This window comes from Acipenser ruthenus, chromosome 8, assembly GCF_902713425.1.
Source record: "Acipenser ruthenus chromosome 8, fAciRut3.2 maternal haplotype, whole genome shotgun sequence".
Taxonomy (NCBI): domain Eukaryota; kingdom Metazoa; phylum Chordata; class Actinopteri; order Acipenseriformes; family Acipenseridae; genus Acipenser; species Acipenser ruthenus.
The window spans coordinates 36874310-36888379 of NC_081196.1; the positions used below are offsets into that span (position 1 = coordinate 36874310).

General features: G+C 36.1%; 1 protein-coding gene across 5 annotated transcripts in view; it reads left to right on the forward strand.

The window, feature by feature from the left end:
* Nucleotides 1–14070, forward strand: part of LOC117407003 (nucleoside diphosphate kinase 7-like) — a 78099-nt gene that overhangs the window by 54474 nt on the left and 9555 nt on the right. For 4 of the 5 annotated variants that reach the window (XM_059028889.1, XM_059028886.1, XM_059028887.1 and 1 more), the window contains one exon: nucleotides 1697–1798. In XM_059028889.1, the coding sequence (XP_058884872.1) occupies nucleotides 1697–1798 (102 nt within the window). Of the gene's footprint in view, nucleotides 1–836; nucleotides 947–1696; nucleotides 1799–14070 lie in introns of all 5 variants that reach the window. The other variant, XR_009329369.1, reaches the window with a different exon arrangement.

The following is a 14070-nucleotide window of genomic DNA, read 5'->3' on the forward strand; positions in this document are numbered from 1 at the left end:
AGGGAGTGCCCTCTTTCCACCCTAGCAGCAGTATTCCAGTGTGCTGTGTGTTTGTGACTAGGCTGATTCCTTGAGTCAGAAAGATAAGCATGTTTGACAACGCTGAGAAAGAATAGTATGGCTATTACCTAAAATAACTTAAGATGACCTTTGATTCCTGTGTGTGGGTGTGCGTATATGTGTTTTTTATTGACCTGGGAGTAGCTTTGGATTTTCCTATGCTGCAAAAAAAATCAAAACTCAGCTGAAGTATTTTGCATATTAGTGTTCTCTTGTGGTTGTAAAACCTTATCCATTAATCAAATAGAGATTTGACTTCCAGCTCATTTATTCATTGTAAGTTTAAAGTCTTTACTGTAAAACTACTGAGAAACGTGTCATATATGCTGGAGAAAATATTGTTGGTAGCCCGCAATTGGAATATACTGTATATTTACTATGAATGTACGAGGATATATTTGACCCATCTGCTCCAACCCATACAGTAACTTCAAAATCAATTCAACACATTTTTGAAAAAAAGGTGTTACATTTATTGTTGGCTACCTTGTAAAAATGTGTTTGATATTCAAAATGTTTGACAGGTCAGCACTTTTCACTCCTTTCATGCAAACAATCTGGGCTGACTCCAGAAACCGTTAATAGGTGCTGTGCAGAATATACACGTGTTTGGGAAAATAGCCATTTTGTTTCTGAACATAGTACCGCTACAAGTTTCTTGAAAGCACAGCACAATACTATCCCACAATCCCCCAGTGACCTTTTGATGGAGGACAAAAACTTCCAAGGTTGGCCACATTTGGAAAAAAGCATTGAAACGCGTTTTCTGTTGCCAGGGCCAGCAGTGGCCGGCCCCAGCACGCATTGGAAATGAGGCATAAGTGTACCATCATTTTCATCTGGTGGATCTTGAATTGTGTGGAGAATTAAAATACCAGAACGGTAGGTGAGTGGAGCATTATATTTTATGACTGTTTTGGCAGATGTATTTTAAAATGGTTGCTTAGAAATAAATGTTTAGAAGTTAATCATAGATTTCTTGAACGTGAAATCTTGGGAATAACTTATTATTATTTATTTCTTAGCAGACGCCCTTATCCAGGGCGATTTACAATTGTTACAAGATATCACATTATTTTTACATACAATTACATTATTTTTTACACATTATTTTTACATACAATTACCCATTTATACAGTTGCAGCTGTAGGTAGATCAGTCTATAACTTTTAAGTAACAATCACACTATAAAAAATACAGTGGGTGATACATTTTTCAATGGGGCAAGTCCAGCAGTACTCCTTGTGCACTCTACACAATCTGGGTTCCAACCAAGAAGAATCTTCAGGATCTCCACTAATTTTAACAGATGAGAGTAACTGCATACTGCCTGAGGCAATGTACCACCCACAAGCTCCCCCATAATTATGATTATTTAGCAAACAAATACTATAACTGCTGCAAAGACCGTTCTAGATAAACATAATTGCTTGCCAAATAAAAGGCATTAAAAAAGAGCAACCCTTTTAAAAAATATTATAATGGTAGACTACAATGGAGACAATTGTCTGTTTTGTAGCCTGAAACCATACCAGCTTGACATCATTGAGCACCTCCGTGTCTCCAGGGCTCCTTTATAACAGTACTCTTTCTTGATTAAAGTTTTCACATTGTTTTTGTTTTGTTTGTTGACAGGGTATGGTTGCAGAGTTGTGCTCTGGACCTTGTATGGCATTAGAGATCCATGGATCAGAGGCTCCAAAGACATTTCGAGAATTCTGCGGGCCAGCTGACCCTGTAAGTTATTTGTATGATCTTCCTACGTTTTTTCATGTTTGTGTACATCACTCATCAAAAAAAAATAGTAATTGGTCCAGCTTTTTATAATCACCCACAGCTTACACTTTGTGTCAGATTCAGTCTACACTTATTGAGGCACTCGTCATGAATTGATGTTTCTCTCTAAATACCAGCTTAATATGATTGCATGTCTGAATGTCATCTTACTGCCTGCACAATTATTCATCAAAAAATTGCATGTATATACAGAGTTCCATTGCTTTCTAATTGGGAATGTCTAAAGTGAAGCAGTTATGGAAGGAACAAGGAAATCATCCAAGCATTGTTAAGGCACAGGGTATTGTAGAAGGAGGGGTTTTTTTGTTTGTTTTTTTTAATCTATTCTTGGTTCATACTTATCTTTTTGTCCAAAAAGAGACTGCAGTATTCGTAAGCAGCAGTTGTGTAACCCATTAGGTTTGATGTTCAATGAAATCTACTCATGTGATTGTATAAAATGTTTCAAGAACAGTTAGAACTTTTTTTTTTTTCCCCAGTTAACTTTGTGAATATAATGAATCTGTTCTTGGAGAATGACCCCATATAATGTTATCAAACGATTTAGCTTGTAACACTTTACACTCATTTGTGAGAATTCAAGCACAACTACAAATACAATATTATTTCTGATTGAATTCGACAGTTATCCACATCAACATTTATTAAAAGCATTTCAGCTTTAATAATATTTTATTTCTGGAAATTGTGATTTATGACTAAATAGAAAAGGACATTTTGATCTCACTCTTTCTTTACCTATTAAGACCACACAAGTGCATTGGCAAAAAAGAACAGGGGTAAACCTTGGAACTGCCGATAGGAATTCCTGATGATAAGATTGCATATGTTCTAGCTTTCCAAAGATGTGCATAGTCCAGCATAATGTACAAGGAGAGGGGTTTGTAGCAATAATGTGCGGAGTTCCATATGATAACACAATAGATAGATTCAGTCTGGTAAAGGTTCATTACCCTTAAAGAGCAGTATAAAGGTGATTTCAGATAACAGAAGGACTTTGCAATTAACTGTCAAAAGGCTTTAATATAAACTAGTATTAAGCTGACTTGATTGGGTATGTTTATGGCGTTTTGTTCTGATTTATTTGTACTGCTTGTGTATTTAGCTGTTAAAGAAAACATAAAAACTACTGTGTTTGATGTTTTTTCAGCACAAAAGATAAACATTTCAGCCTGAAATGAAATTAAATCTTTAAATAGCAATGTATTTAATCGATTCAAATGTGTTCCTGGTTTCTGTTGTGGAGCTGCTCCTTGAATATATGAAAATCTAATTTATTTAATGGGAGCGAGTGGTTTTAGAGGTCTGATGTAGAATGCATCCTCACACAAACGCACATTTCTTCAATAGACACCAAGAAATGCTGTTTTTCAATCAATGTCAGCAGGGTATTCCCTGTTGATAATGAGCCTGTAGGAAACAGAGTAATATGCTCTGTTTTTAGCTTATGAAACATGTCAAGGCGCTGCTTTCTTGGTCACACGATTTCACCCTCAGGGATCACATGGTCGGTGTTTGAAGCCTCCATTAATTGTGACAAGCTGTTGAAAAAAAAAAAAAAAATCTTTTTTTTACTTTTTATATTGATAAATTCCATTGCTGTTAAAGTTTGTATTATGGAAAAGACAAAAAAGTTTTAATGCAGTCAGGGCCAGACCTTTGGTAACAGGCTGCATTCACACTGGGTCCGTTTCAAACGGACTCAGTCTGGTTCGTTTCGTTTGAAACAATGTATCAATGTGCTTGCTGTTCACACTTATCTGGGAGCAAAGGAACCAAGTTCGTTTGGATGTGAGCTAAAGTTTGTAATTTTGGTCCTTTTCCATTTTTTCCAGGACTGAGTTTGTTTGTGTTCACAATGCAGTTTTCAAGTGCACTCAGCTTGTTTATGTGGTGTGTGAACCGGATGTTTACAATATCGTTCAAGGCACATTGAAAGATGGCAGCTATTGATGTATTGCTGTGGTTTTTAATAGCATGTTTTAGATTCTTGCATTTTGCTGTGGAAGAAAGTACTGGGTGAGCACTTCACTAATTTAATGAATACATTTCTTGAATGCCTACAGTAGGAGAATAATGCAGTATGCAGTTACACAATTCTGCACTGTTCTTTTACTGTTGGCATTAAGCAATGTAATTTGAGAAAATACTGAATATATTTTACTATTTTTGTGAGTTTTGTCCAACATCTGGTGTATTTATTATCGATCATAACAACACATTATTTTCTTTATATTGTCATCTAATCAAAACATGTTAAATGTACAAAAATCCAGATTAAAAAAAAATAGATCAGCTACTGTTTAAACATAATCAGAATGATTAAACAAACAATCCTTAAAATTGTTTATTTTATTTTTGAATGACGCTAACATAACATAATAAATTATTCTGCTATTAACTTGCTGAGCCCACTAATACAGTTTTGTACTTTAAAAAATAAATAAGTAAATAAATAAATAATAATAAATACACTAAAAAACTGTGACGATTAACAGTTTTACTGTTTCCGACCGGGACAAAAAATGAAAGTTGAAAACGGAGACAATCCCCGATACATTTAGTGGTAGATGTACTAAGATGGGTCAGTCGCAGTGCAAACATACCATTGTGACAATTCACAAAGTATACATTTTGTCGTATGTACTAAGAGAACATATGTCAATGAAGAGAGCCACAATATGCTCATTTAAATATTTGTTGCATTCTCGCATCCTCTTAGCGAGATCTCTAGCATTGCGAGAGTTGTGTGACATTTCTTTGAATAAATTATGCAAGGCAGTTTAATCCTATTAGATTCTATAGTGGGGCCCCCACCTTCATAATCCGACACAAGGAGGTGTCGGGTTTAACGAAATGCAATAAAATCGCACACATATACATTTATAGTGCTTAATGTATTTTAAATGTATAAATCATTGTACTGAAATAACACTAATGTGTTTTGGGTAGGCTACACATTACAATATGTAAATATAAATCTGTACAGTAGGCCTATACCGTACAGTAGTAAAATCAAATGAATACCTAGCACACTTTATTTTTACTTTAGCCTGTGGGCTACCAGTAATAAAATAAATCATGCTGCTGCTGCATTGTTCACATTGGTGTACAATGCGAATAAAATATTATTTTAAATTGAAGCAAAATGATTTTAGTGTTTTATTTATTTTTTTAATTTAAATTATTATTATTTTTAACTTGGCCTATTTATTAGCTGAGACAATTAAGACAAAATAGATCATGGTGCCGCATTGACAAGTTATGATGCTTACAGGAGGACAGTCAATTCTCATTAATACGAATTTGAAGGGACCAGCTACAGATTTTGCATTATACCACTAATTCACATTATCATGAGCAGCCTATAAGCCAAATGTATACTGTCAGTGTTTATTTAAGTTAGTCAGTGTTGCAGTTCCAAATTGTGCACAATTACAAACCACCTGCACATTAATAGAATAGGTATGTTTCCTCTTCCTATACTGATGCTCAGAATGATCTGGAGGGGTTAACGGCACATGTGTGCAGTCTATTGCTCCCAGAAATGTCATGTAAATTTGTTTTCAAGGCTTGTAAGTACACCCTGCTTCTAGGGAAAAATAGGTATTTCGGTGTTCGCCTTAAAAATGCATTGAGCACAACTGGCAACACACAAGAAAAGTGGACTGGGAAATGCCAGCAACAGTTACCACAGTCCCCTGAAAGGATCCAGGGGCAAGATAATGCAGGGTGGACAATAGTTTGACCACTGCAGGGATAGCATGGCTTCTCTGGGTGACAGGCTCCAGGTCATCTTTTAAAGCAGCTCAAGAAATATGTGGCTGCCGAGCCTGTACCTGTGCTTAATTTGGTCTTCATTTAAATCGAAGAGGGTAATGCGGATATGAAATACCCTTTCTCTTCTTATCCAACAAATCACTCGTTCTTGCTGAAGACAATGTATCCTTCTTGCTGTAATCACAGCGGCTGTGGTTAGGGGATAGTGTTTTTCATACTGCCTTTTTGAAGGTTTGCTAATTGCGACTGTTTAAAACTTGCTTTCAAAAGTTCTTAACAAATTGATACAATTGTAGGTGTCGCAATTGCTGGCAGCTTTAGTACATCTCATTATAATATTTGAGAACCCTCACTTACGCTATCTCCACACCATTTTTGCGAATTTATGCCAGAATGTCCATAATTACATATTCATCTAAGGCTGCACCGTAAAGAAAAACTGCTGCCGCAAAGCATTCCCTAAAAAGTCACTAACAGCATCATGCTTGTTTAGTACATTTTACTCTAGACTTCCGACTCGTTTGTTGACTGGTTTGTGACTATTGCGACAGCCGCAACACTTAAATACATCTACCCCTTAGTTTTTTACGGTTCTTTCCTGAGAAGATGAACTAAACTACGTGCAAAATGTTTACTTCCGAGTGAGGTTACCTTGTATAGTTTGTTTCCTATATGCAAAAGGAGTCCAGCAGCACATTAAGGTTTAGCAAGCGAACCAAACTCGGTGTGTTTGTCAAACAGACTGAGCCCACCTCTTTATGTGGACTCGGTACGGTTCGTTTCCTAAGCAGACTTTGTTGTTCACACTTCACACCAAACGTACCAAACTGTACTGAGTGTGGACCAAACCCTACAAACGGACCCAGTGTGAAGACAACCTTAGTCTATGTGTCGACATAAATTAAAACTTACCAGTTCTTACGCATAATGGGCCCTATTTTCGTAAGTGACTAAGGGGTTTAAGTGTGAATGAAGTATTTTTAGTCGTTTGGACAGGTGACTTGTGTGTGTCATTTTCAAACGTGTAAGTTTAGGTGCTTTGTGGGATTTACTCGTCTAAATACAGTAGGAGAGAATTTTGTCATCTACACTAGTGGTGACACAGGCGGTGCGTATAAGAGGCTTGGGGAGGCTAAGCCTTCCCAAAATAAATTGCCCAAAACCTCACAAGAAATTTTTCTGACCAACACAAAAAATATTTGTGAGAGAAGATCGATTTTTTTTTTTTCCCGCAAGCACGGAAAGCAGGTCTAACAAAGATATTTCTCGTTTTCCTACTGCGCAACCGCTAGACCGCTAGGCAGCTGGGATATCAAAATCAACACTGTAGACTGAGATACAATGTCATTGTAGGAGACAATGCTTGGCTGGTTTAACGTCAATTCTTCCCGCCGATCTTCAAATTTCTGTTATTTATACAAACAGCTTGATCCGCATCTGATTTTACAGAACTTGTGGCAAAATATTTTCGTAGCATACTGTCTGTTTTCACGCACCATATACATTCTGTATGACAAAATGCACAATTTTAAATGAACTTTACAAATTATACACACAATAGATATTCTCATTATTTTTTATTTCATTTCCATTTGGCTGCTGCTCGCAGGTGGGAGAGTCGTCTTGCTGTACGCTAGTAGTTTCCAATAAAGCAAATTATGCTTCCATTCATTTTTCTTGATCTCGTTAACGTGCATTTTGATTAACGAGTTCCCGTTATTTAGTCGTTGAGACAGGAAGTGATGTACGTGACCTGCGACAATTAAGCTTTTTGACGAGAAATACGTTCACTAACGACCTCGTTGTTAGTGAACACATTAACGGATTGATTTAATTAACACATTTTGTTTGAAAATCACTTGCTACTAAAGCTCTTGTTGCTATACCATGAGTTTGATACAATAGCATTGTTTTTGAAAATCTTGCTCTTAGATGCTTAAACAACGAATTAAACACATAGTCATTTATGAAAATTGGCTCTATACTAGCCTTGACTACACCTGCCTAAAACAAAACATAACTTTTGTCAATTTAGTCACCTACGAAAATAGGGCCCAATATGGATAAGGCCACATTAAACATTATTACAGAATTACTTTGATGTTTGCAAGCAAAATGGCTATATAAAGAAAATGGGAGACACTGACATATAACATGTTGTGTAATCATTACTCAGTATCAGGGAGGCAAGTCTGTACAGTTGGAACTAGGATGAGTAAACACCTCTGTCTGAGAGGTCTCCCAGAAGAGGGTAGATGGTTGCTATAATAATAGCACATACCTTCTGGGACACAGCATGCAAAAGTGGTTGAGCCTACTGTGCCACTAAGCAGACAAATATTCTAGCATTATTTCATCTGTTTATATTCAAGTTATATAATTTAATATTGCTGTGAATTTATATATAGAATTATTACGGAAGCGTCCTAGTGCCAATGAAAAAAAAAAATTGAACAAAAAAATCTCCTAGCTAGGAGAAAAAAAGTCATAGCTAGGAGATAAAAGTCCTACGTTGAACCAGCACAATCCTCAATTTGATATTGGAAGAAGATAAGATTGCGTTTTACAGACTGATTTCATGGTGCAGATAGAAACGTGGCTTATCTCACAATCTCATCTCCCTTCTCCCAAGCTGCATGGCAGTTTGTTAAAAGTGGAAACTGAAGTGACCATGTATAGATCTTATATTTTGTAAGTTGCTCACCACTTCTTTAATTAACATGCTTTTTCCACTGAAATCCAGTAACTGACAAATACACCTAATACCTTTTCAAAAAATCTACCACACACATAGCACAGCAGACATTCAGAGAAGCTTGATTACTGCCTAGAAGAATGTTTATAAAGGGATCTCATTTAGCCATCAACACCTGTCACTGTTACGAGACCATGCTCTTTCTGTGTGGCATTCACTAAGTCACAAGATGAGACACTGTCTTGTGATGAGTACTTGTACAAGGAAAGAAACAAAACACTACTGTGAAATGGGGAGGTCTGTGGTGCAGGCTCATCTTGATGTACAGTATTTGGAAAGCTGATCTTTAGAGAGACCCTTAAAAAACAGAAGTTATGGGATTATAATCAATATAAAGAAAACAAATGTAAAAAAACGATCAAATCACTTTCATGTCAAAGTTTAGAGAAGGCCAATACATCTGCATGTATGTGTTTATTGTGAATTGATTGAAAAGTGGTGGTGTCAAAGCTGACCGTGTTTTGTGCTCTATAGAATTTAAACGTGAATTATTTGACTGGCACATGATCTACATATTATTTTTTATATTGTCTTGTTCTGAAGCAGGCTGCATAGAAAAATGAAGTAAAGTTAAATGTCTTTATATCACACACTAATTGTTATATTTTAAAAATAAAATATGGGTCACTTTTCCATTGTAAAAATAAAATGGTATAAAAAAATAAAATTTAAAAACAACATAAACTTTCATAATAAAAAAATACAAAGGGTAATTTGGCAAAACAAAATAATATTCAGGGCATTTATTTTATTTTTTTTAAATAAACTCCACACACCACTGACTAATACATAGATTAGACTGGAGACTTAGACACAGCCTTAGTGATACAACAGCACAGATAAGCGATGTCAGTCAAGGGAATGTTTAAAAAGATAGATTTACCGAAGTCTGGAGTTTAATAACAATAGTAGTCACATTAGTTCGGTCTGCAGTGTCTGCGCCACTGTGACTTGCTAACTGCTGTTACAAAACCTGTACAAACAACACGGCTTTGAAAAAAAAAAATTGAAATAGAAACTTCGTCAGGCAATGGAGAGTACTGTGCATAACAATGATGAACAGCTGGATGTACATAATGTTAGATGTTTACATTTGAGAGACTTTATATAGTGTCACAGTTCTTAATGTACAGTTGCAAAGGATTTACAGTTTTGTTATGGTGCATTGCTGGACACTCGATTCAGGAAGAAAAAACAGTATGGTGTTTTTAAGCATACTACACATTCTAACCACTTTCATGAAAGCACACGCTTTACTAGTTAAAATGCAGAACTACATAAGGTAGTAAATGTATTACACAAAAATAAATGAAAACAGAACGCATAAGAAATCATAACGCAGAGCTGCTACTTGCTCTGTTTTTTTTTTTTTTTGGTGTAAGAATTTGAGCAAAATGAATATTTATCTACCTATTGTGCGTTCATTTTTAGCATTGGTGTTTTGGGGGGAATAACACCGAATTACAAAACAGCAACGGTTATTGAAATGTCTATATAAATCAGCAATTTATATACACCAGGGTTGTCAAACTCCTGTTCTTTAAGGCCGCAGGGTCTTCTAGTTTTCATTCCAACTTAAGCTCTCAATGAACTTAATTGATCTAATTATTTGTTCAATTGGACATGTTTAATATTTTTTCAAGGTCTTTTTACAGTTGTTGATTTTAAAAATGCACTTGATTCAAGGTACACTGCCTGTAAAACATTTTGAGGCCTGGAGGGAAGTGGTAAATTTGTCCAGTTAATCAAATAATTAGACCAATTAAGTAACTGAGAGCTCGGGTGGAACGAAAACCAGAAGACACTGCGGCCCTCCAGGAACTGAGTTTGACACCCCTGATATACACTGAAGACATGAAAGGAGTTAGAATGTGTATTGCACTGTTGCATTTAAAATTATTGCAATTTTAAGCCCGTTCTGTCACAATTCAGTTTCATTCAGTCTAATCTTGTCCTTTCTGCAGTACTGTACTTGACAACTTTAAGTTCACATTATTATTATTAGTAGTAGTAGTAGTTAATAGTATTAGGCTTCCAAGCCAGAATGGCTGGGGAAGCCTATTGTCATTGTAAAGATATAGGCACTGTATATATATATATATATATACAGTGCCTCGCATAGGTATTCACCCTCCTTGGACTTTTCCACAACATACTTAACACTTTGAAGGTGCAAAATATTTTTTATTGTGATACAAAAGTTAATTAAACAAAAAAAAAAGACATTTGTTGGTTACATAAGTATTCACCCCCCTGAGTCAATACTTGGTAGAAGCACCTTTGGCAGCAATTACAGCTGTGAGTCTTTTTGGGTAAGTCTCTGCCAGCTTTGCACATCTGGATCCTGCAATTTTTGCCCATTCTTCTTGGCAAAATTGCTCAAGCTCTGTCAAGTTGGATGGGGACCGTTGGTGAACAGCAATTTGCAAGTCTTCAAGTCTTGCCACAGATTCTCAATCAGATTGAGGTCTGGGCCATTCTAAGACATTCAGGTTCTTGTTTTTAAACCACTCCAGTGTAGCTTTGGCTGTGTGTTTAGGGTCATTGTCCTGCTGGAAGGTGAACCTCCGCCCCAGTCCCAGGTCTCTTGCATCTCAGCTGTGGATCTCTCCAGCTCCTTCAGAGTTACCATTGGCCTCTTGGTTTGACTTATGCCCTCCTTACCTGGTCACTGAGTTTTGGTGGACGGCCTTCTCTAGGCAGAGTTGCGGTTGTGCCATATTCTTTCCATTTTTTAATAATGGATTTAACGGTGCTCCGGGGGATGTTCAAAGTTTGGGATATTTTTTTATAACCCAATCCTGATTGGTGCTTCTCCAGAACTTTATCCCGGACTTGTTTTGATATCTCCTTGTTCTTCATGATGCTGTTTGTTTAGATATGCTCTCTAACAAACTCTGGGGCCTTCCAGAAACAGGTGTATTTAATGTGAGATCATGTGACGCTTTAATTGCACACAGGTGGACTCCATTCAACTAATCATGTGACTTCTGAAGGCAATTGGTTGCACCAGAGCTTATTTAGGGGTGTCACAGCAAAGGGCGTGAATACTTATGCAATCAAGACTTTTCAGTTTTTTATTTGTAAATCATTTTTAAAAATATGTAGATTTTTTTCCCACTTTGACATTATGGACTATTTTGTGTAAATCAGTGACCAAAAATCCTAATTAAATCCATTTTAATTCCAGGTTGTAACACTACAAAATGTGGAAAAGTTCAAGGGGGGTGAATACTTATGCAAGGCACTGTATATATATATATATATATATATATATATATATATATATATATATATATATATATATATATATATATATATATATAATATATATATTTTTTTTTAATTCTTCCCAAAACTTCAAACTGCTCCTGCTCGAACGCCATGTGACCAATCAACATCAAACTTCATCCCGGGTTGAATACAATTCAGATGCTAAAAAATTGCGCTCCTGTGTCAACCAAAATGGTGGCCTAATGCATTTTTTTGAAAAACCTTTCAAAATGTTCTTCCTGGGAGCCAGTGAAGCGATTGATCTGAAACTTTGCATATGTCATCAACAACCAAACGTGCTTCAAGGTTTCGAAGCAGAAGTTGCTGCGATAAATTTTAATATCAAAATGGCTGACACCAAATTCGCCAAAACACACCCCAAACATCAAACTGCTTCTGTTTGAAAACCGTTTAACCAACTAACTGTGAACTTGGTAGGCATCATCCTGGGGACAATGGAATTCAAATAGGGCAAATTGGTGTTCTTTTGTAAAACAGTTGCCAGACCTTCATTTTGTTCTTAAATTTAAAAACGCTTCAGTTGAAAAACTGTTTATTTTATTAACTCCAAAGTTGACAAGCATCATCCCTGTGTCAATACAATTGACTTTTTCAGAAATTGTGTTTGTGTGTAAACCAATATGGCCGCCTGACACATTTCTTTAAAAACCTTTCAAAATCTTCAGTCAAATGTAAAACTAGCTTGTAACTCCTTACAGAGCATATAAGGGTTATGGTTACTATATAATACATATATGAACCCAAATCTACCCAGAAATGTCCTTGTCTGCGACCTTTGACCTCTCCTTAAGTTAAAATCTAAAACTAGCTTATAACTCCTTACAGAGTGTATATAGGTTAATGGTTACTATGGAACACAGATAGGAACCTATATATGCTCTATCCAAAAAATCACCTTGCCTGTGACCTGTGACCTCTCTAAGAGCAAATGTAAAATGAGCTTATAACTCCTTACAGTGCACATAAGGTTATGGTTACTATATAACATATTTAGGAACCCATATATGCTCTATTCAAAAATTACCTTGATCCTGACCTTTGACCTCTCCTTAAGGTTCAATGTAAAACTAGCTTATAACTCCTTACAGTGTGTAGATAGGATTATGATTACAATGGTGTTTAAAGTTATAAAGTATCGTGAGATAATGAACTAATGCAGTATTTTGAATTGAAACTGCGCCATAAAAACTGATCTGTTGCTGACACTTGTGCTGCAATGCCAAAATTTCCGACTGGTACTGAGCTTGGAAGCACAGTCATATTGAGCTGTCTAACAGCGTCCCTCCCTCTGTTTGTCCATCATTAACCAATGATACAGTACGTCTTTCTCATGGCTTAGTGCTGGGAGGTGCACAGTAAAAAGAATGGCAACAATAGTACATTATGATGAGTCATTTTCTCACAGGATGAGATTAGACAGAATTAAATTGAATTGTGACAGAACGGGCCAGCGGACGCTGAGCAAGTTTGTGAATGGGTTGTAGATCAGATGTGCTGGTGCTGATGGATACTGGCGGCAATGATGGATGGGCTTACAGGCAACTTTTGCTGTATTTTTTTTTTTGTTTGTTTGTTTGTTTTTTCATTTGAGAGGCATTGCGGCAAGCAATATAAACAATTATCGTTATTAATATATTCAAACCTATGTCTAAAATAATTACCCAATTTAAAAGTGATCAAAAGAATCTTTAGTTCTTATGTTAGTTTGTTCAGGTCAGGTAAAAGCTATGATAATGTAAAATAATGTAAAAACAGTAATATTTGTTGTCAATATGAGAAAATCCAATTTTAACAATTGACCACATTATAAAGGGCAGCAGTGTGGAGTAGTGGTTAGGGCTCTGGACTCTTGACCGGAGGGTTGTGGGTTCAATCCCCAGTGGGGGACACTGCTGTTGTACCCTTGAGCAAGGTACTTTACCTAGATTGCTCCAGTAAAAACCCAACTGTATAAATGGGTAATTCTATGTGAAATAATGTATAATGTGATATCTTGTAACAATTGTAAGTCGCCCTGGATAAGGGCGTCTGCTAAGAAATAAATAATAATAATAATAATTAAGATGGATAATTGTCAATGCTTGATTTAAATGGTCTCCCCTCCAGTGTTTTTTCATTTGACTAAAACGAAAATGTAAACATTTTCCTTAACAAGATAGTAATAGAAACTGCAAAATGTTTAAAAACTAAAATGAAACTGAAACAAAAAAAATAAACGTGAAAAACTTGAGTATTAATATCGTTTCACGAAAATGCTACATAAATAGCACAGCCAAGCTGCAATGACTTTCTGCTCTGTGGCACTGTTATTATGAGTATTGTTCAAACGCGTGCCTATAAACTCACAGCTATGGGTCCCTCCCCCATAGTGATAACGGGTCGT